A 24,286-nucleotide genomic window follows, 5' to 3' on the forward strand; every position below is an offset into this window, starting at 1 on the left:
GAAGTTTGTAATTTTGTAGTTTTCAATGTTTCAATAATTTTTCTCCTGTTGAAACTGGTTTAGTCCACCATCCTGGAGCAGCAGTTGATTGTGTGCTGCAGTGAGCTACAGCTTCAGTTTTATGGATACAGGCCATTTACACAGAGAGTTGTAAAACAGGTCACTGCAGCCATATGCATTGTGTTTCTTTTAATGTGAGTTAAAAATGGAAGAGGTTGGAAAATATTTTCCTCTGAAAATGACTGAAGTGTTTTTTTTTTAAATACCAGTGTAAATAAAATTATGTATGAAACTGTAAGAGTATATGTTGGACATACAATACAGCATGTTTTTTCACAGCCTTCTGGAAATATGCAGAGGTTTCTTCTGTTGAATAAATGCTATATTAAAAACCAAATTAAAGTCCCCACAACAGGAGTTGTGTCAGTTGCAGCTTTTCCTCCTGCCCTCTAGTAAATAAAAGGAAGGCTTGGTGTAACAAAATACCATAATTAATACTTTCTATTACTTCCTACTGCACTTAGAGCTTTTGTTTAATTAGTATGATAGGCATTTTACAATTGAAATATGCTCTTTAGGTGCAATACCTAAGTGCTGGTATACTTATTGTAGGGCTAATAGGTGAAAACTAATATCACTATTGCATGTTAATTACATTCTAGTATCTGTGCAAGTACAGTGTGATATGCATGACATCTAGTAACCATTTAATTGACATTTCTTTAAAATATAAGGTTTATATTTTTTAGTTCTCTTAATGTAAAAATGATTTTGCTGTTTGTCACAATTAGATGTTGTATTTAAATATACTGTTAAGATGCAGTTTCGTGGTTAAAAATAAGTCTCTGCTGTTGCTGGAGAGGAGTGAACACAATCATGTTTTCTTCCATCCACACTATCACCTGTGATCCTTCAGCAGCTAAATTTGGCTGAAAAGGTTTTTAAGCACCCTAGCCTAGTCACAGTCTTCTGTTGTGAATGACTTTCCCACAGTAGGGAAACAGCAGGAACACATGATTAACAAGAATGAGTAGAACTTAATTGCTCCTTTTAGCACAGACCCCATATAAGACAGTAGTCTGAGCAGTGTTTTTGCAGCCGATGCCAGCCAGCATGATGGCTTATCCTTACCTCTTTCTTTGCAGTGGATCCTGCCACTTCTCAATGTCTCATTCAGCTGAATAACTGACCTAGCTCAGTTTAGAATGGTGGTAGGCTGGAGAATTGATTAATCTCATAGGAATCTCTTGGGCACTGGACTTGATGCAAGATAAGCAGTTCATGCACACGTGGGAATACTGCACCAAGGACAATGGGAAGTGATGAGAAGCTGTTTCAATTAATTTGTTCCATGTTGCAGAATCATTCCCTTGATCTCTAGTTTTCATTAAAATGCTTTTATGGAAGAGAGTGGTGAAAGTTTCAGGAAATGTAACTGCCTTTCAGAGGTGTTGTGGTACCTTGTTTCTTGTTGGCATTTTGAATCTGATGCTTGGCCAGGATATTGCGGCAGTGTTAATGAGTAAATGGGTGTAACTGGAGCTAGATGCTGATTTTAGAATGAAAGACCTGTAGTACTCAAACTCTTTTTTGTCAGTAGTTAAAGCCTCAAGTTGTTAACATTCTTAAAGCAAATACTTTGATCTTTGTCCTAAGAATTTGATGATAAGTCGTATTTTAAAAAAATGTACTGAAACCAATTTCTTTTAATGTGCCATGGTTGTGTTTAAATATGTCACAAATTAGTTTTGCTCAAGATGTCCTGTTGCAAATGCAGACTTTACCTGTGTGGCTGTGCATTTGTGGAAGTAATGTTGTATTGCAGACACAATGCCTACAGCAAGCTAATTTCTTAAGCATTTGTTATTCTTGGTATTTTAAAAAGTGAACTGTAGTGGGATAGATTTAAATATGAAGTATAACACAGCTGAATTTGCTGATTTATTGAGACATGGGAAAAAGGTTGTTGACATTTTTTCCCTGAAAAATAAATACCTGGCAGTTGTGGGTATTGTGTATAGGAAGCAGGTGTTCTTGGGAAGAATAAGTAAAGGGAGTTGTTGCACTTTTATATTGAGCTTTCTCTGTAACAGCTTTTACTGGTAATCTTGTCTTTTTTTTCTTTAGTGTGGTGCTGACAAGCTGCTTGTGGTGTCAGTTACAGACCTTCTACCATGAGCAATTCTACTCCAGCTACAGGTATACATTAAAAAAAAAAATCAAAGTTCTTCAACTGTTCTTTATCTGTGTTATTTTTTTCCCTTTGTTTTGTGTGTGTGTTGAGGAAGATGTACTAAGTGTATTCCTGTAGTTTTAGATCAGACAGGAAGTTGAAAGTAAGAGAAAGCTGGTACTGCTTTTGTAAATATTACTTCCAGCATTAGGTGTACATGGAGTGTTAATGACCGATGGTTGCATGAAGTAACTACATCAAATAAATTAACTAAATTATGACATACACAATTGCCTGTCAGCAGTGGTTTCCAAATAGTTTATTTTATGTCAGGGCAAAGGACAGAGCAGATCACCTTTTGGTCAGTGTCTTAAGACTTACTGTATTTTTGGTGAGGAAGAAGGAGGAGTCTGAGGAGCTAACTTGAAGATTTATCTTTTTGATTTCTTTGACTTATACATGTCAGGTTGTTTATACTTCTGCTAATCAATTCAATGTGATGTCCAAATTGTTTCTGCTTGGCTTGAAATAGCATTAGCTTATAGCTCAGCAATGTAATAGCCGAAATATATATTATTAATTAACAGTGAAATGACTGATCCAAGATGTCTAAATGATATAGAGGTTTTTGGGATATATTAGTAGGCATCCTCATGAATAATCATATAAATCTAAAATTAAATATGATCACTAGTGAAATGCATCTTTTTACCCAATACAGCTGCTCCAGCTGCAGGACTTGTTTTTTGTTGTTATGTTTGGAGTTTGGGGGTTTTTTTTGGTCTCGTGAGTCACATATCTAAAATGTATACCTCTCTACCTCAGGCTACTCAGGGAATACATTTGTACCGGCCATGAATTGTGATGGTAGTGAACTTCCCTTTGTACATCAGGAACCAGTTTTCACTTTGTCCATAAGGATTCTTTTAGTCTGTCTGAAAGCATTTTTTACTTTCACTCAATTGAGAGTACAATTCAGAAAGGTGATCACCTTTGGCATGCTTTAAAGAAACACTGAATCAATTTTGAAATTTAGATGTTGGAAGATATAGATGGTTATTACTCTGCATCAAAATTAGTATAAAACCACAGCTGGAGAAAGAAGCATGGTTTAAAAAACTATGAGGTTTTATATTTGAGATATGCTAGCTTCTATTGCCAATTTAGTAACTTAGCTAAAGTTTCTCAAGAAAAGAAGCATGTCAATAGTTTGCCACTTAGCTCCATTTTGTCACCAGAAGATACTGCTTCTCTCTTATAAAACTAAAGGCAAAATTCCTATTAGGCTTCATTTCCTGCTTTCTTTGGTCAAGCATTCCTTGACTTAATATTAAGTCAGTGACATCTTGTCCATTTTGAACTGAAAAGTAATAAAATAGGTTGTTAGAGTTTACTAGTAATATGTCCTGTTGTGATTGGGTACCAATATGTGTTTAATATGGTCGTGTTTGTCTCAAAGTTCACATTTTTCAGAATGCATACAGAGCACATGAAGCTGTTTAAAATTTCTTGATGGAAAAATCAATGCATAACAGACTTTTCAGTTTTGGTGGTGGGAGAATTGTTAAGTATGGTATAGTTGGAGCTTTGATCATCCAACTTGAAATTTTACAGGTTTCCAGTAATAAAACAATCCTCTGTAAACATCCTTATGAAGAATGACTTGTGTGAACCAGTTCTCAGCCTTAGACTGTATGCAAAACTTACAGCAAAATCTGAAATTTCTTATAAAGCTCATTCAGAAATTTCTTCCCAATTTTTTGTGTTTCTCTTTGGAAGGCTAAATACAAAAGATTAGTTATTAAGGCTATCTCTCTTGCCTCCTTTGCAACTGCTTCTAGAGCAATATGCTTGTTCCAGATATGGTGTTCTGCTTTAAAGTGCTCTCAAGGATAGTGAGTAATGTTCTTGAAATGTAGTCATTGGTCACTTACCAACCCAAATCAGTCCCTTACAGGATCCAAATAGGCATATGTTTAAAAAAGCCTCACTTCTGGCAGTATGTCAAAGTGGAAGATGTAAGTTTGTATGGATTTCATGCTGTCTACCTTTTTCAAAGACTTCTTAAAATTAAAAATAATTTGGATCAGCAGGCTTTCCTTAATAAAGCAAAAAACCAAAAATCTTGAGTTAGCAATTCAGTCACAGAAAGATAAGCTGGTGATAAAAGAAAAATTAATGTATTACCTCCCAATTGGGACTTTCCCCTCTTCTGTGCAACTAACATTTTGTAAATATCTTATGTAGGCATGTGGGGAGAAGTTACTGACCTCCCATTAAAAAACCCAAAACAACAGCAAATCAAAACCAAATCTTCAGAAAACAAACAAGTCCAAAACAAAGCCAGACATACCCCACTCTCCTCTTGCTTTCAAGATTTGGAATAGCTGATGATACCTTCTTACACTGTCCTTTTGTTAGATATGAAAAATCCTTTCTTAGAGTTTGAAGAACTAAGTACCTAAGTTAATGTCAGTGCTGAGTCAGCAGTTTCTCTCCTTTAGGTTTTGATATATACACTGTGCAATGGATTTGTCTTGTTTACTTCTGTCTCCCTCCCTAAAATATTTTAGGTCATGAGAAGAAAAAAAGTAAAGGAAAAAGATTGCCATGTTCCCCTTCACGTGTCCTTCACATTCGTCAAATTCCAAATGAAGTTACTGGAGCAGAAGTTGTTTCATTAGGTCTCCCTTTTGGCAAAGTAACCAATCTCTTGATGCTAAGAGGGAAAGGTCAGGTATGTAGTTTTCAATGTTTCTATAACAAGAGCAAGACTGAAGATGTGGTTCATGTTATAATAATTTTGATCTTGACTTTGAGTGAAATGATTGCAATGAAATGTCTAAATATTTCATTAATAGTGGAAAATTTTCATATTTTTAAATGTGAAAGGATATTTTGAAATTTATTTCAAGTATTTAATATGCTTTTGGATTACATAATGAACTAGAATCTTTAATAATATTGCTAGACATTATATCCACTTTATGTGAGATTATATGGATGATAAAGAAATACATTGTCACTGTTGATGACATATGTCTTCAAAGAGCCTGCCTGTTTAAGTTACTAACATGAATTTAATTTTTTGACATCTGCTTAATCCTGTTAGATGTGGCAGAGTAGTTTGTGTCATGAAGAAACACAGAAATCCTAAAAATAGTAAGCATTCATTCAAAAAATTGTCTGGAGCACTGAGCTGGATTAATACAATGCATAAGCTAATGGATGTTTTAATGTTCTGTTCCAGCTTTTTCAATCTGTGCATTTTAGCTACCTAAGTAATAGTGCTTGATTTCAGGAATTTAACAAATTGATTAACAGTGTAGTGCTTTTAGCAGCTTTGCTTCCCGTATATCATATTTATTCCATCTCTTCTTAAATGACATAGCATGCCTACAATATAAGACTTTCTAAGAAAACCCACAAATTGAATAAAAATAAAAATGCACACACAAATGCACTCTAATACTGAGTAAATCAGTATTGTACTTTCACATAATCTTTTTCTAGTGAGAGTGGGATTGAGAAAAAATGATGCTCTTTTCTCTCCTGTAAACAAAAACAGCATTGAAATCAGCTATGTATTGGTTGCAGGCATTTTTGGAAATGGCTTCCATAGATGCTGCTGTTTCTATGGTGAACTACTATGCTCCTGCTACACCTCACCTCCACCATCAGCCAGTTTATATTCAGTATTCCAAATACAAAGAACTTAGGACTGACAATCAACATAATCAGGCTGTAAGTATAATATTTCCATTTAACAGGATATAATTGCATGAGTTGTGAATGCATGTGTTAATACAGAAAGTATTAAGGTGTTTTCTGCTTCTCACGTTGCCCTGCAAGTGATGGTGCCCAAGAAGATGGAAACAGTCTCAACTAGGACAGTTGATTACAGCTGACCCAAGGAATGTCCACACTGTATGATGTTGGGCTCAGTGCTGAAAGCTGGGGGAAGGATGAGGAAGGAGGGATGTTCATTACTTTTTCTTTCCAAGTAATTGTTACTCTCAATGAAATGCCTACTTTCTTGGAAATGTTTAAACACCTCTCTGCCATTGGGAGAGGTGTTTAAACACTCTGTTTTGCCTTACTTCCACATGCAGCTATTGCTTTGTGTGTTCAACTGTCTGTAAACTAACCCATGAGTTTTCCCACTTCCACGCTTCCAATTCCCTCTCCCATTGTGGTATGGGAAAATGACTGAGCCATTGTGTGGCACTTTGCTGCATATGAGGGTCAAACCACAACAGTAGTAGTAGTAAATAAACAGGCTGCTCTTCACTATATCAGTAGACAAGTTCCAATATATATTATATAATTTCAGTAACTTCTTACAGACAGGATCTTCTCAAAGTCTGTAAAATTATTGTGAAGGAGCTCAAGTTCAAAAGTCGTTCATCATAATGACCATGAGATGAAGGGAAGTGGCAGGAAGACTGCTTCTATGAAAAAGGAGCTCCTGATTGGGCTTAAACATAAAACAGAGGCATGGGAAAGTTGGAATCATGAACAGATACCTCAGGAAGACTATCGAGCATTGTCTAAACATGCAGGGATATGGTTAGGAAAGTCAAAGGCCACATGGCGTTGTCTCTGATGAGAGCTGTGAAAAGCAGCAAGTTTGGTTCCTTGAGGTGTATCAGCTGTAGAAATAAGATTTCTTTTTTCTAAAAAAATATGTAGGCTTGCTGCTGAATAAGGCAGGGACAAAGGAGATGGAAAAGGCTGAATTACTGAGAGCCTTCTTGGCAGTGTGGTGGTTAAGACTTGCCTTGGTATTACCAAGCATATGGGAAGAGTGGAAAAGTCTTGATGAAGGAAGTAGAGAAGAATCACATTACAGAACATTTAAACTAATTTGATAAGCAAAAAGTTTATGGCCCTAGTGAGATACGCTTTTGAATGCTGAGGGAGCGGATTGATGTCATTGCAAGACGAGTGTACAATCTTGAAAATGTTATGGCAGTTGGAAAAAGTTACTGAGGACTAGAAAAGAAAAAGTCCTTCCATCTCCTATCTTAAGGCAGGACAACATAGAAGATGAAAAGAAAGGTCTGGGGATCCACTGCTTGATCAACCTGACTTTGGTCCCTGGATAAGGAATGGAGCAACTCATTCTGGAAACGATCTCCAAACATTCTAAGGAGAAGAAAGTGGTTAGTCATAAAAAAGCATAGATTTTTAGGAGGATGTTATGCGTGACCAATGTGATGGCCTTTTATGGTGAGATGACTGGATTGGTGGACAAGGCAAGAGGATATTGTTTATCTTCGGCAAGACTTTCGGTTTTGTTTCCAATAACATCTGAATAGATGAAGTGATTAATGCAGTCCAGTTAAGTGAACTGTGAAGTGATTTGAAAGGCTAAAATGGTTGTGACCAATGGCATAAGGCTGGGGTACAGTCACTGGCAGAGTACCCTAGGGGTTAATACTGGATTTTGGATTCCTGGATGAATTTTAATTGACTTCCCATTTAGATACATAAGTTATATGCTGTGATGTGTATATCATGTTTTTTTGTTTGTTTTTTTTTTTTCTCTGTAAGAATGTTGACAGTAGTGATTTGGGCATAAATCATCCATTTGTGCTGGCACAAAAGTCACACAAGTCTTGAAAGCCTGTCAGTCTGGTAAATATTATTTGTCTCTTTCCTCATCTAAGATTGCTGTATTGGTTTGTTATCTGCAAAAACAAATAAATAACAAGATTTTTGTTTTAAGGATGTGGTTTGCACAATAGCCTCAGGAAAACTATTATGTATATTTGCAAATAAGATTCCTTGGGTCTCTAAGTATTTTCAACTTGATTACATAGCACTTGCTTCCTTCTATAACAACATTGTCCACTTTTAAAAATAAGCTGTTTGGCACTTATATTTGAGTTTTATCTAAATTTTAAAGAGACTCTAGTAGGGCAGCTGAATACTGTTATTGTCCTAGTCCCTAGGATGAGCCCTGAAGTACATATTATTTTGCAGGGTTATGTTTTTCTGAAACTAGGTAACATGTACCATGTGCCCTGTTTAATCTATCTTCCAAAGTAATAGTGTAGCTGAGACATGATTTTAAGCCACAATACTACATGTCTTCATAGTCCTGCTACTCACAGGAGGTATGAAGACCTCTTTGGGGAAAATCAATGAAAACAAGTGATGAGACTTGTGTAATCACTGAAGTCTAGTTTAAGGAGTGAGATTTGAACCTATTTTTTGTGGTTGATGGCTTTGTTTTGAAAGAAGAGTAAGGTGTGCAGATTTAAGCTTTTTCCAACCAAATCTTAGTTTCTGATGAGAATTAAATCCTAGTAAAGCAGAGCAGATAGTTTTTGGTATGCTGACTGGTTGTTTGTATGTCACAATATTACAATATTATCATCTATAGTATTGCTGTGAAAAACATCTAGAATGACAATAGCTTACTGAATCAAAGAAAAATAGTTACAAAGTAGTAGCAGTTTAACAAAAAATTAGTTACAATTCTGTGAATTACACTGACTAGTTGTAAGGGAGAAGCATGGAAAGTAAGAGTTATTTTTTATTAATATGGGATTTGAATCAATAATATGAAGGAAATACGGTTTTAGGACCTTGTTTTTTATGTCCTTTTTTATTTAGGAGAACTTTATTTCAGTATGCATAATTTGTATGTAAAATAACTGCACTCTCTGCTATGAATTTCAGAAACCCCAACCTGCACCGCAATGTGTGAATGCTGTGCAGCAGGGAAACCGGGATATTACAAGTGCTCTTGCTGCTGAATGTGGGGTCCTTCCACGTCATGGTTCTGTTCTTCGAATCATTGTTGAAAATGTTTTTTACCCTGTCACTTTAGACATACTGTATCAGGTAATGAGGACTGCTTTAAAAAGTCGCAATCTGTTCCAATGTTTCTACTGTAAATAAATCAATTTATTTCTTTTAATACTTGTGGTTCCTGAATCTTCTGACTGAGGACAGTCTCTTTAAAATAATTTCCTGAATTCAGGGATCTAGATTTCAAATAGTTGTATGTAAATGCAGGGCTTCAGTACTCAAATTTACATGTTGTCTCATTTAGTTCCTTGCTGTGGAAGCAGCAACAAACTTGAACTCTTAATTCTGCTTTCATTATGAGCTTGTGAAAAAATGTTATGAACTTGTGAATTGATATTTTAGCACTCTTTCTGCTGAATAACCTATGTAGTTTGCTTTATATTTAGGATTTTATGTTCATTTTTATGCATCAGTGCAAGTGATGTAATATGCAAATTGCTTGTTCAAATTAAATGGTTTTGATTGTTCATCTTTAGAGTGGCATTTGTCTACCTCTGAAAACTTAGAATAATGGTAGGCTGTAGTTATGAAAGACATTACTATAACCTCTGCTAGGTATTTGAGCTATGCTGTTGAAAGCTCTAAGTTTAAAAATAATAACTTTAATACCACTTCTTCATGTCCAGAATATTTGTTGATACTTTGCAAATATTGCAAAGTTTTTCATAGTTGAATTTTTTTTAATTAGTCGTAATTTATGTAGTAAAAACCATGCCCCACATATGAATTTCTTAAATAATATTTTAGAGTAACTGGGATGATTTTGTAGGAAGTCTTGGAAGATTCTTTTCCTGCTCTGTTAAGATCTTAAACAATAGTTGTTTTTAGCAACACTATGTTTTTCCTCTTACCTCTTAAAATTTTCTGTTTCTCTGTATCTCCTTGCCATGATATTGATTAACTAGTGTAGATATTAGTTGCCACTTGGATCTAAACTTTTGAATGTGTCTTTGAGTGTTACTTAGTCATTACTGAAGCTGTGCAAATACTACGTCAGCTGGTTAGGATTATTATTGCATTTAGAATAACCTCAGAACAAGCTCCTGTGATTCTGGGAACAGTACCAGTTCTACGAATGCAAAAGCAAAGAGGAAATTCATATTCCTTTACTTTCATTTTATTTTGGTCTACTTCAGCGCAGCACAACTATATTTTCAATATTTGAATTCCTCTCACTTAACTACTTTTCCAGTATGTCTTGAAAATTTAGCAGTATTTGAAAAGGGATCTTATTTGGAGTTCTTAATAGGGGACCATTTCCTGTAATTAAAGCAGCACTTTGTACCCAATAGCTACAATCTAACTTTTACCTTTTGTGGTAAGGTTAATGAAAATTAGTATTTTCACTGTCAAATATAGCATCTTATGGAACACTATTAGGCAAGCTGTCATTCCATACTTGGATTGCATTTTGTAAGTTGTCTTGCCTGTCAAAAAATTTACTTTTTTTTTTAACCACAATTCACCTTAAAATATTTATCATAAGAAGCTGAAAATTCAGTGTTATCTTTGCAGAAACAAAGTTGATATATTTCAGTACCTTGAAAAGGGCTATTAAGTTTTCTGGATAAACATGGAAAAGCATATGTTGAGAAGCTGTATTTAGGCATTCTTAAGAGGAAGTGTTTTATGAACAGGAACTCAAAGACTAAATTAAAATTGCTGTGAGAAGGTTTTTGTTGGTACATTAGTCTTGTATGGTTGGTACATTAGTCTTGTATCACTGATTCTAGGCCTAAGAGGCTGGCAAGAGATGCTTACACTAATCTAAGACCTTTCTTTCTATTGCAGGTTTAATATTTCTCAGGGGTTTCTTCTTTCTTGACTTTGCATTGATTATGACAGTTTGTTTGAAAACTTAATAGTATTTCTCAAATGCACCTTTCCTCTTTGACTGGACATTTTTTTCCTGCACTGCATGATACATCCTAGCTTTACTTTTGTCCTCGCTCTTTGTGGCATTGCTTTTGTTTAAACACCTTCATGTAATGCACACTCTCATTTTGAATGTATATATCTTTAAATTCAGCCTTTAAAAGTATTTCTGCAATGCTTATTTTTGCAATAAAACAAATACCATTTAAGTATAAAGTATAGGGGTAGGTTCAAATCTTGGTCTTTGTCTTGCTTCTTTCCTGGTTGTTTTCTCTTTAAGCAGTGGGTCTTAATAAGCACATCAGTTATTTAAGTTGTATTTTATTCAACAGATTTGCGGAATTTGTCTAATGTAGAGAACATAAAGGTGGATATCTTGACATGCAGTTTGCAGTTCCCATCTCAACTGACTTCCAGTAACAAGGAATAATATTGATAGAAATAGACAGATTCATCAAGTCAACACATGGCTCTGTTGTGTACTTGAATAAATTTTGGGGTTTTTGACCATGGGATAATCTATTCAACACCTGTTCCACTGACACCTGATGTGATGTACCTTTCTCAGAGGGGAAAAAGGGATCTAGTGTAGGAAGTAGTGGGGCTTGCTTTGAACTAGCTTGGAACAAGGAAGGGGAATGTGTATAAGCTAGAGAACAAGAGGCTGGAGAGCACATTCTGGTCAATAGCAATTTGAATATCAGCAATGTAAAAGGTCTGGAGGGGAGTCCTTATGGGGAGTGCTGAGGGCACTTGGTCTGTTCAGCCTGGAGGAGATTAAGAGGAGACATCCTTGCAGTTACAACTTCTTCAGAGAGGAAGTGGGAGGCACAGGTACTGATCTCTTCAGTGTTGTGACCAGTGACAGGACTTGAGGAAATGGAATGAAACTGAGTTGGGAAATGTTTAAGTTGGATTGGAAAAGGTTTTTCACCCAGAGGGTGTTGGGCTCTGGAACAGGCTCTTCAGGGAAGTGATCACAGCACCAAGATTGACGGAGTTCCAGAAGCCTTTGGACAATGCTCTCAGGCACATGGTGTGACTCTTGGGGTGTCCTGTGCAGAGCTGGGAACTAGACTCGATGATCCTTGTGGATCCCTTCCAACTCAATGTGTTCTGTGATTCTATGACTTGCAAAGTCCATTTCTCAAACCTCAACTCAGATTTGAGTTATCCACAATTTATCTGCAGACACTTGACAAATGCTTGTTTGGACTGTCCTTTCCTGTTTAGTTGATTAGACATTGCTAATTCTTTAAGGAAATTTTATCCTTCTTTCCCATCTTTTGTAGCCTTTCTCTATTTTTTTTTTTTTTTTTTTTTGCCTGAAACAAAATTCTGAGTTCACACAATTTTTGATCAGCTCTCAAAACGGATATATTTTTCAAAAATTTATTTTGGAATATTAAATGCTAGTTTTCAGTATGCATGAATTACTCACTGCTTCTTAAAGACCATGTTTTTTCCCTAACAGATTTTCTCTAAATTTGGCTTTGTCTTGAGGATTATCATGTTCCATAAGAACAATCAATTTCAATCTCTGCTGCAATATTCTGATGCAATGAATGCATATTATGCCAAAATGGTAAGTATAGTGTATTCAGCTTGATTTTGCTTGTTTGTTGGGGGGGTTTTCCTTGCTAAGGGACAGGGGAAGCCTTAGGAATATTTTGACTGTTAACTTTGTGATTTTTTCACCATTCTAACACTCTTGCTGCACATGAATAACTTTGACATCTCTCTTTAGTTAATAGTCCCTCTCAGCCTTCTCTAGGCTGAACAGGCCCAGCTCCCTCCACTTTTACTTCTGAAAGAGATGCTCCAAAGTGCTTAATCATCTTTGTAAGTCTACACTGGACCCCTTCCAAGAGCTCCGTGTCTCTTTCAGGCTGAGGAACCTACAACTTAACACAGCAGTCCAAATGTGGCCTCACCAGTGCTGAGTAGAGGGGCAGGATCACCTTTTTGACCTGCTGACCCTGCTCTTCATAATGCATTGCAGGATGCCATTGGCCTTCTTGGCCACAAGGACAGATTGCGGGCTCACATCATCTTGTGGTCCACAAAAATACACATTCTTTGTAGAGCTGCTTTCCAGCAGATCAGGCCCTAGTCTGTGGTTTGCATTTGCCTTTGCTGAATTTCTGAAGGTTCCTCTGTGCCCATCTGTCCAGGCTGTCAAGGTCCTTCTGAACGGCTGCACAGCCCTCTGGGCTATCGGCCACTCCTCCCAGCTTTGTGTGGTCAGTGAAATCACTGAGGAGGCCTCTGCCCTTTCATCCAAGTCGTCTTTAGTTCTCATAGAAAGGGAGTAGGAGGTAATACATAGTCAGATGTGTAGAAAAGCTTTAGCAATCGTTTTGTGACACCTGTGATTCAAGTCCCAGAGAGGTAGACTGGAGAACTTTTTAGACCAATGGTCAGGTCAGCAGATGGGTGTCTCTGTTCACTGTGGCAGGGAATCACCTACAACAATTATGCACCACTTCTGGATGTTCTTGGGCACAGGATCCATCTGCTCTGTTGTTTCATTTGAAGTCATGCCTAGGTCTGGGACTTACATTGGAAAAGACCCTTAAGGTCATTGAGTCCAATGATAAACCTAATGCTCCCAAGCTCACTTCTATACCATGACCTGAAGCACAACATCTGCACATCTTTTAAATACCTCCAGGGATAGTGACTCCACCACTTGTCTGTTCCAATGCCTGATAACTCTTTTGATGAAGAAATTTTTCATAATATCCAGTCTAAACTCCCCTTGCAGAACTTGAGCCCATTTCCCCTTGTTGTGTAATTTGTTTCATGGGAGAAGAGACTGACTCCTACCTTGCTACAGCTTCCTTTCAGGCAATTGTATAGAGCAGTAAGGTCTCTCCTGAGTCTCCTTTTCTTCAGGGCAGACAGCCCCAGCTCCCTCCAGCACTCCTTATGGGACTTGTGCTTCAGATCCTACAATAGAGTCCCTCATGTAAGGGTCAGTTCATAGAGTTAAAATTTCCAAATTAGTATTCCTGTTACCATCTGATACTGTGTGTTGAGTGGGAGAGAAGTAAGATTAGAAACATTAAGAAGTCAAGTCATGCTTAAAGCTGTGTTTTGTCCAGTTGGCATAAGATGATATAATACTAACTAGTGGACTACACTAGAGGTTTAGGTGAGGATAATGGCAGCATAATTGTCTACTTGGTGTTTAGAAAGAGAGCTTAATACCAGAAGGTGAATTACTGTTTGGGTTCAGTTGCAAGGTGAAAATTTTATAAAGGTGGAGTGGTTTGGGTTGGAAGCAACCTTTAAAGGTCATCCAGTCCAATCCCCTGGAGTGAACAGGGTCACCTTAACGAGATCAGGTTGCTCAGAGCCCTGTCCAGTGGGCATCAGCCTCCTCTCAGGGCAACCTCTGCCAATGTTTCATTTACACTTATTGTAAAAAAACTTCTTCCATACAGCTAATCCAAATCAACCCTCCCAGTTTAAAACCATTACCCCTTGTCCTATAGCAATCTGCCCTACTAAAAGATCTGTCCTGATCTTTCTTATAGGCCACCTTCAAGTACTGAAAGGCTGCAATAATAATAAAAACTTATAGTGATTGCTGCCATGATGTATTTTATCTCTGAAAATGTAATTATTTTTCTTCAGTCTCTGGATGGCCATTGTATCTATACTGGGTGCTGCACTCTGCGTATTGAGTTCTCCAAGTTAGCTAACCTAACAGTGAAGTACAACAATGACAAAAGCAGAGATTTCACTCGCATTGACCTTCCTTTTGGTGATGGCCAACGAACTGTGGAGACATCCATACCCTTTGGTAAGAAACCTTAACTTCTAGTGCTACATACACACTGAGATCATAATTTTTATGTCACATTTATGCTTTGGCCTCATACCAAGTTCATAGAGAGGTACATTTTTGTTTGCTATGTCCAGTAAAACTCGTATGGAAAGCATGAAATCCAAGTCATGGTAAATGAATATCTCAAACAATAATGTGAGGAATACTAGTGGGCAAATTTTAAAGTGTTGTAAAAGAGCTACAAAATACTACTAAAATGCTGTGAAATAAACTACTCTAATTGTATTTTTCCCTTCCACTGACATTTCATATAGTGCAAGTCTAATTAGTTAGAATATATTAGACTTATAACAGCACATTTCTATAATGCTGTATGGCAAATTCCACCATCCTCCTCTGCCCCACACTGTAATGATGTTTGTCCAATACATAAAGATCCAAGGCCTGTGTTTAAGGGAAAGAGGAAACAGAATCGTTGCTACAGGTAATGTAGTAAATATTTCATATCAGAAGTTGACACTGGCTGCCTAAGGCTACTTTAAAATAAGTGTTTTAAGGATATTTGCTCTTATTTGTTGATATTTTAGGATAAATGAGTGCTGCAAGAAACAAAACTGTGTGAAAATCCAAAATTCTATACTTACCTATATATGTCTATACTCATATTTTAAAATATAAAATGTAAGAAATTTTCTTAAATTTTAGAAGTCACTTTGGCCTATAGGAGACAGTGTCTGCTTGAAGTGACATTGGAGAAATGCTCACAACTCAATTTCAGCAATTTTAGCTATTTTTCTCTCTGTAATGACAACCATTAGCAATAATACACAGCTAAGAACTGTCTTAGCTTTTGAATAGGTATTAAGTGCTGTCCAATTGATTATCACAGTAAAAAATGTGGGAGAATAATTCCCTATTTTCCTTTACGTTTCTGTGACAGCTAGGGCAAATACTGGGTTTAGTTTGATTTTTGGATACTTGAGTTAGCTTAGATTAGAATTAGAAAGTGAGTTCAACTCACTTTCTTGATTTTTGTCTTTACTGTTTCCCTTAAACGCAGGCCTTGGATCTTTATGTATTGGACAAACATCATTACAGTGTGGGGCAGAGGAGGATGGTGGAATTTGCCATACAGCATTATAGAAATGTGCTGTTACAAGTCTAATATATTCTAACTAATTAGACTTGCACTATATGAAATGTCAGTGGAAGGGAAAAATACAATTAGAGTAGTTTATTTCTGCGCTTGCTTGTAGGGCAGAAATAACTATGCTTTTGGAGAATAGCACATCAACACTTCTCCCTATCTTCCCCCTCACTCTTCCAAGCTTTTCATTGCTAGGAGCCTTGTTTTCTTTTACTGTAAGAGTAAGAAGTGCTGGAATAGTCTGATGTCCGTACCAAAATTTGTCTGTAGTACATTCATAGCAAAGCAGCTGCATATTTATTTAAAAAAAAACCAATAAAAATAGCTATAGATGGGGAGAAGTGTGCTTCCTAGCCTTTCTGTCAAATGACAATATGCACATATTGTCATTGGCATGTTCGGAGAAGCTTAGTTACAGAACATGAAGAAAAGATGTTCTAAGTCATGTGAGTACTTTCACTAGTTCTTATTACTAGTGAATGTAGTTTTGATGCATAATTATATGACAAAGCTGGTAACTTTCAGAATAATCTGTTTCTTATTGTAGACTTGAAGTTATCTTAATAGCAAAACTAAACTGTTCTTGGAACTTGTTTTTCTTCTTTTTCATTAATTTTCTTTTGCTTTTTTTTGGAAAAGATGCTGCACTATAAACAGATTTTGTGCATATTTTGCATTTAAAGGGTTCTTGCATTCAGTGAGCAGAAATACATGAATTGGCTTGCTTAGAAAGCTAGGCTGATAGCCATGAAGCAAATGAATTAAAAAAAAAAAAAAAAGGCAACAAAGAATTCCAGGTCTTCCTGCATTAGCTCAGTTTGACAATTTTTACATTCCTGATTTTGGTATCAGCGTGCAACATGCAGGTCTTATTTGGCAGAATAAAAGTTCTTTATCTATTTCTTCATTATTATTTCCATTGCTGTTCGTGGATTGTGAATAAGCGATTAATAATCAGATATATTATCAGAACTTGTCCGTGTAATTTCAAAAATTTATTTACTTGCTTTGGTGTGATAAATGTGTTCAGTTTTTTTGTATGAAAGATACTTTTTTTGCCACAGATAAGAGGAGGTGTAATGTCATTCAGTATTCATGAATACTTGATCTGTAGTGTCTGTTGCATTTCTTTTTGTAATTCATAATAGATACTTCTTTTGGTATTGTATTATCCCTATTGATAACCATTTGTTAGTAGCTCTATTTTAGTCAGTCATGTGAAGGTCTGAGTAGTACAACATACATATTACCAGATATTACTTGTAATATGCCTTCTAATTATACGTTCTCAATTTGAAAATATTTAAATCTGATATGTCCTTGCATATGAGTGAATCCACCACTCAAGCTTGTATCTAACTGCTTGGAACACAGCTTTGTGAGTGCTACCCTGGGTAGCACTTGACTGCGCAAACTAATGTGGAAATCACTGAGCTATCTTTGATGCTGAGACTCTCCATATGTTGCTATTCCAAATCTGGTTAATGCTTGTGATTTCCAGGGGAGCTATAAAAAACACTGGTTTTTTTGTTTATTAAGTTACAAAAACTGGAAAAGTCCATCTCCATAAAAAGCAGAATATATATGCTTTATGCATTTCAGGAGCTAGTAAAATTCAGAGATTAGTTGTAGTTTATATTGTTTAGCTTATACTGATCTTAGTATTCAGGAGTTACATCTCATCATTGCAAAACATCTTTGCCTGTATTTACTTGCAGAAAATTTCTGGAATATATGTCCATTGTGTGAAACCATTGAAAACGGGCTTTAATGGATACTAGTTTCTGCTGTGCTTTCCTATTCAAACTTCTCTGTTTTACATTTTGCCCTGACTTCATTTTAGAGAGGAATGCTGAGGCTGACCAGACTACTTGCTTCAAAAGTGGCTGAACGTTGTCTTTGTAAAACATAGAATCTTGGGTTTCAATGAGTGTTTTAACCCAGAAGTTTTATAAACATCTGGAATCCTGTATAAAGTCAAAATAGCAACACTGGTAGCTGATTCTCATTGCTGAAATCTCTTCTGTTTTCTAAAACTTTAAAAATCTGCTTTAAAAAAATCTGTCTGTTCTCTCTAGCCACCCAAAATACCATATTTCCATCATATACAGGGCCTCCTGGGTTTGCCCCAGCCTTGGGCTTTCCTCAAGGTAAGTTTGTTTTCTAAAAATGTGCTGTTTGTAGTTATGGCTAGTGACCCATCTGAATACATCTATTCAGAGCCATTTGTTTTAAAATATAGCAATCAGAACACAGTATTAATTTGAGTAATTTTAATTATTTCTTATATAAATACTCAATAAAATAAGTTTCTGTAATAAAAACTATATCCTGATATAATTTACCGTTCAATAAGCAAAGAATCTAAATGCCATGATAAAGATTACCTGCAAGAGAAGGAATAAAATATTTATTGTTTCTCAGAATCATAAAACTGCTATGACATTCAAAGCAAATTGAGAGAACTCTGCTTTTCTGGCTATCAAGTGAGAAATAGTTTTTTAGACTGTCATCTTTCCCTTTCTAGCAGAGGATAAACTTGTGTGCTGAATTTTTTTTTTTCTTTCTGCAATTTATGTCCACTTTTGTTTGGATCTATTTGTGTAACTGAATATTTCTTTTTTCTCTGAAAGGGAGGTGCTTCCTGCTTGATTGGCCAGATACTAGTAATAACTAAATTTCTTAAAAGCATTTTAAAATTGGATATTGATGTTTTTGCCAAATACAACCTGCTTGTGTATTCTTCCGTATCCACTTTGAGATATTGTCAAGTGATGCTATTTATACCTTTCCAGGTCCTTCTGTTCTGCCTGTTCCTGGAGCACTTGGTCCTCTCATGGTCACTACATCAGCAGCACCTGGACACATGACTATTCCTGATATTCCAGGAAACTCTGTTTTACTAGTCAGCAACCTCAACCCTGAAGTAAGTTTGATTGGTGGAACTGATGTGTCACCTTGTACCAGCTACCAGAATCCTTGCAAACTGACATTAGCTGAAGGAGTAAGAGAAATTTCTATGCTGATAATACAAAAAACAGGACAGATCTATAATTGTTTTAGGTAGTTGGCAATATTTTAAAACTCCTGTCATCAATGAACAGCTTCCTAACACATTTTACTTTAGGAACCCTATGTTAGCAGGGTAGCTAGTAATTAGAGAGAAGTCTATGGTCAACTGTAGGACATGTTTGAAGAGGTAAACAGAATAAATATGATAATTTCTGACATCTCTGTTAGTATGACTCCTCTGTGTGCTTTTTTTATCTGTAATGAAGGCAAAGGATTTTTCCTTACATTGGTTAAAAAACAAGGAAATAAATGGAAAAGAGAAAACAGAAAAGGAAATAAAAGCATGCGAAATCAAGTACTTTTCTAAATGTGTGTAGGATCTTCCTAGTTTTGCAACTTTTTTGAGATTGAAGAAAAAGAAAGCATGTACATTATGTTATTGGCATCACTATTTATTTTAAAAAAGTTAATAGCTACCCATGTTCACTTTTCATAGTTCCACATAGATGCTTTTTCATATAGTGGCAGTAAAATTAACAAGGACAACTTGGAAAGTTATTTTAGTAGTGGAAACGACAGAAGGCTGGTCTATAATCTTCCTCATGTTATTCAAACACGGATCAACTCTTAATTAAAAGCAATACACATCTTCTTAAAATTAAAATCAAGCTTTACTAGGGCCATGACTTAAAACATAATTCTTTTTTACTATTGATAAGCAGTCCTATTGCAGCAATGTAAAATTTTTGTTGCACACACTCCATACATTTACTTAACTGTAAAACTTCAGGTGTTGTTGGCAAAATTGAAGTTACCTTCATATTCTGAGGTTTAAAAATCAATTAACCAGTTTCTTTAAGTAATTTTTCTGTTTCTGGTTTTGCACTAACAGTCAAATTCACAGTAAGCATCAAAAACCCAGCTATAGATAGGGCTGGGAGACAAATTACTTTTTCTTTGATTTTACAGTGTATCAGAGTTTCTGATGGCTTCAGATCTGCTTTCTGCAGCTGACTATTTAAGATTATTTTGTGAATCTGAAAGGAGCGTGCCTCTTAAAAATAAGCGTATGTGAAGCATAGGTCAGAGCTCTTTTTAGGACACTGATGCTTTGCATAGTATGAATAATAGCTAACAATTCATGTAGAGCTTAGTGCTGTAATGCATGATACAATATCAGTGTATTAAGTAATGTTCAACTTCTTAAAAGGATAAAAATAACAATGTACTACAGCATTAATTATTGGTAATATCTTTTTTGGCAATTCTGTAGCACTTGTTCTTCAGTATTGGTTGTCTGACCCCTGTCACTCCTTTTTCTCTGTATAGAAAATCTGGTTGACCTTATTTCAGTTCATATTTCTCTTCTGTTGCAAGGTTTCAGTATGCATTTTAACATTCCTTCATGACTTTTAAATTATCTGGTTTTGTCTTTCATTGTCCTCCCCTCCCCCCCGCTTTTTTTTTTTTTAAGTAGAAATACTTCAGTCTCATTTGAATAAAAAAAAAAATCTTTTTAAGAACAGAAGTATCCATCCTGAATTTAAATATTTTGACCAGAAAATAAACTCTTGATGAATTTAGATTTTACATGGATAGTAATTGTTCTCTACCACTAAATGCTGATGATAAATGGGTATGCCCTTACACTTAGGCTGCAATATCTTCTGTTTTTGAATAGTTTAGGTATGTTTGGTACCCATTTGAGAAGTTGAGTTGAGAAGGAATAGGACTAGAGAGTGTGAGTAGTGCTTCTGATATGCAGATATTTTTAGAGCTCATTACTGGCAAGACCTTTGCCTCAGCTGAAAAAATTTTGGCTGCATTAGATTTGAATTATCTTCTTTGGTACTTGGCACACAAGATTTGTTTTGAGAATCACTGAAGAGAAATTTCTTTCAATATTTGCCTTTCTGTTCACAGCTTCTAATTGAATACAATTTAAACACTACTTTCTGTATGCTTCATACATAAACAGTTAAATTCTCTGTCTCCCTTTAGAATGTCATGGCCATATAGAGAGATGGGGACAAAATTGAAGACAAAGCAAACATATTTTGAAGCAACTGGTTTTAGTTTTGTTGGTATTGTCTGTTGTTTACAATATACAAAGGAGTTCTTTAATGCTTTATTTTCAATTTAACAAATGTTTTTCATTCTTTTCACGGAATGAGCAGGTAGCTTAAAAAGGATAAGGATAACAAAGCTCCTTAGAATTAATAGCTTCTGCAGCATGACAGAATGAGTCTTGAGTGATGAAAATGCATGAGCTGAAGTGTTTGCTTGTTTACATATTTTACATGTGCATAGCAAATGTGTATTAACAAGAGTGCCATACACTGATTATTCCAGGGAATAGCTTCTAGAGAGACAGGTGTATGTATTAGTATGCAGCATCTCTTCCATTCTTTTTGTTTACCATGCACATATAGAATAGATGTCTTCATTTGCATGGCTTTAGAAATAATGTACTCATTTTATCATTTAAACAGGCCATCACACCTTATGGACTTTTCATCCTATTTGGTAAGATATGTCAAATATACCTTGACAAACCACAGGGCTAGTGGTTATTTTTATTTATCTGACCCATGCTGGTTAATTCAAACTCCATTGCTCTGTGCATGTCCAGGAAATGCACTGAGAGAATGCACTGGTTTTAGAATGGCAGTAAGTTGAGTCATTATTCAAAAGCCACAGATACCAAAATGGCAAAACAGTTAGTGTCAGAAGAACTTTGGTGTGTGGTGCAATTTGTTTACTACAAAAAATAGGAAAGCAAAATAAGATGAAAAACCAGAAGTTGTGTGAGAGGAAGTGCTGTACAGAATTGGCTCATACATTAGTTGCAGGGGACAGTTTTGGGTAGAGTAAATTTTAATATGCCTCGGGTAAGAAGACTTGGTCAACGATTGCACTATTTAAAAACTGAACATAATCATGCAGTAGTATGACTGGGATCTGGGGAGTTTCCCTCCGGTTATGAGCCCCAGAATATAATAAACAAACTTTAAAACTCTCCTTATACAAATATTTTAACCAACCTGTTTAATGAGGTATTATTCTTTGTAACACTAATGGTAGTCAAAAGAAACAGACTTGGCTTTGTGCTTTTCATAGTAGTGCCCTGAAAAAATTTCCTTTCTGGTTTTCTGCAGGTGTGTATGGTGATGTGCATCGTGTGAAAATCATGTTTAAGAAAAGAGGAATAGCTTTGGTTCAGATGGCAGATGCAACCCAAGCTCAATTAGGTATAGATTTTTAAGGGATGGTTATGCTTCAAGCTAACATGAGTTTAACATACAGGAGGAGTTTTTTATCTGTCAGTGGCAGGCATAAACAAATAAAATTCATCATTATGCTGCATTACTACATGCTGCATTAAACTTTGATAATACTCTTAGTGATTTAAAAAAATAGGTCTATAAATCTCAATCTAGTAAATGATAGAATTAAAATATAGAACTCTCCTGTCATTGATTTAAATAATACACTATATTATTTTCCTGTAATTTATCTTACACCAACCTATTTAAGAATGATCAACTGATCTCTATTGCAATGCTGTTTTGCAATTTTTTGGCATTTGAACTGGAGATTACATTATATCCTGTACCTTTTTAAAGTGTAATGTTGTGACATAACCCACCTGGTAGATGTGGAAGTTGCAGTTTAAATTTAGAATGTGAAATCTGACAGTAAGTAGAAAACAGTATTAGTATTCAAAATCTTTTCTTCCCCTCCATTAATTAGTTCAAATTACATTTCCACTGGTTAGCTATCAACTACTTGAATGGACAGAGGCTTTATGGAAGGGTCATGCATGCTACTCTTTCAAAATATCAGACAATTCAACTTCCTCGTGAGGGACAAGAGGACAAAGGTCTGACAAAGGACTATAGCAATAGCCCTTTGCATCGCTTTAAGAATCCCTGCTCTAAGAATTTCCAAAATATCTTTCCTCCGTCTGCAACCTTGCATCTGTCCAACATCCCGTGAGTATCTGCATGTGTCATCATCTTGGAAAGATGTTTTTTAGGTGATGTTGTCAAGTTAAAAAGTCTAGCATAGGTTTTGGTTTTCTTTCCTTGGCCTTTTACAGTTCATTCTGCTGTGTGCAATTCTGTAATTCATGTAATTAGCAATAAATAAATCCTTTAAATGTCCCTTTATTATCATTAGCAAAGAGGATAACTGAAGGAGTTATCATCTTTGAGTTTTGATCAATTTATATCTTCTTGAGAGCTTATTTTTGGTGTTTGACATATTAAATTGTGTCACAAATTTTGACAAAGGTTAAAGTTGTGTTTTTTATGGTAATGTACATGACAACAAATCCATCATTGACATTAATATTTAATATAGATTTGGTATTTAATAATTCTAACACTTCTTGAAGAGCAGTTTCTACAGAATTCAGGTCTCTTATGTGAAGGGCAAGTTGTGAGTAAGTAAAAAGTATTTACTGTATTCTTTAAGACTGAAACAATCTTTTTATGTCTAGAATATTATCAGTAGTGTATGGAATTGCAGCCAAACATAAGTTTTACAGGCTTCTCTTGTTTGGCAGCTGTGCAGGGAGGAAAAAAGGTAACTATGGAATTTTGCCACAGTAAGAAAGTAAATTATAAGACACTTTGAAAACAGCTTTTTGAGTAAAATGAAAATCTTTCAAAATTGAAAATGTGATGTGCATTTGCACAAATTGCAAGATGAAATGTATTCCTTAAGATTTTAGGAGATTTTTATGCAATCTGAATTTTACTGACAAAGAAACTAGGTTGGATGAAGAATAATAGTGTCTAAAATATTTTTGTAGCACAATATAATACTGAAATGTAAATGCAAGTGTTTGAGTTGATGGAGATAAATTTAAACAACAAAAACTAGTTTAGAAGCCAAAATTGAGATCTTGATGTTATTACAGATCACTGTGCTCTTCTACAAGTTAAGGGGGGTTTGGTTTTGGTTTGTTTGTTTGTTATTTTCAATTAGGTCTTCTGCTACTGTCGATGATTTGAAGAACCTTTTTACAAGTAAAGGATCTACTGTGAAAGGCTTCAAATTTTTTCAGTAAGTTCTCTTGTAAAATTGCTAAGCAAGCTTTCATCCTAGAAAGTAGCTATTTGCTTTTTTGTGATTTTCTCTGTGTATACAACTACAGGCAAAATTCCATGTATATGTAATATATACATGTATTTTTATGATACCTTGCCTTAAAATTTTAAATGGAATACTGGGTTAGCATAAATAAATTGAAAATATACGATGTTTTGACAGATTCCATGTGTATTCAAAGTAAAACAAGTTTAAGGAAAGTAAATGCTCATTTCTTGCAAAAATGCCATATAAAAAATGACAGTGATTACAATATATCTACATCAATTAAGGTTAGTCGGCAGTATTATTTTAGTATTTATTTATTACCTGCTAGAATAATCTCATCCATATGGACAATGCA

At 35.4% G+C, this 24,286-nt stretch overlaps 1 protein-coding gene across 7 annotated transcripts in view; it reads left to right on the top strand.

Moving 5' to 3' along the window:
• PTBP3 (polypyrimidine tract binding protein 3) overlaps window positions 1-24,286 on the top strand; it is a 45,563-nt gene that overhangs the window by 13,376 nt on the left and 7,901 nt on the right. For 3 of the 7 annotated variants that reach the window (XM_041711128.2, XM_030257692.4, XM_030257693.4), the window contains 12 exons: window positions 2,128-2,199; window positions 4,747-4,910; window positions 5,771-5,917; window positions 8,864-9,028; window positions 12,345-12,455; window positions 14,513-14,681; window positions 17,892-17,963; window positions 18,609-18,739; window positions 21,318-21,351; window positions 21,984-22,076; window positions 22,604-22,820; window positions 23,821-23,898. In XM_041711128.2, the coding sequence (XP_041567062.1) occupies window positions 2,175-2,199; window positions 4,747-4,910; window positions 5,771-5,917; window positions 8,864-9,028; window positions 12,345-12,455; window positions 14,513-14,681; window positions 17,892-17,963; window positions 18,609-18,739; window positions 21,318-21,351; window positions 21,984-22,076; window positions 22,604-22,820; window positions 23,821-23,898 (1,406 nt within the window). In that variant the 5' untranslated portion in view covers window positions 2,128-2,174. Of the gene's footprint in view, window positions 1-2,127; window positions 2,200-4,746; window positions 4,911-5,313; window positions 5,336-5,770; window positions 5,918-7,205; window positions 7,339-8,863; window positions 9,029-12,344; window positions 12,456-14,512; window positions 14,682-17,891; window positions 17,964-18,608; window positions 18,740-21,317; window positions 21,352-21,983; window positions 22,077-22,603; window positions 22,821-23,820; window positions 23,899-24,286 lie in introns of those variants that run through there. The other 4 variants (XM_030257695.4, XM_030257699.4, XM_072922925.1 and 1 more) reach the window with 4 other exon arrangements.

The sequence above is a fragment of the Taeniopygia guttata genome, chromosome Z (assembly GCF_048771995.1).
Source record: "Taeniopygia guttata chromosome Z, bTaeGut7.mat, whole genome shotgun sequence".
Classification (NCBI taxonomy): Eukaryota; Metazoa; Chordata; class Aves; order Passeriformes; family Estrildidae; genus Taeniopygia; species Taeniopygia guttata.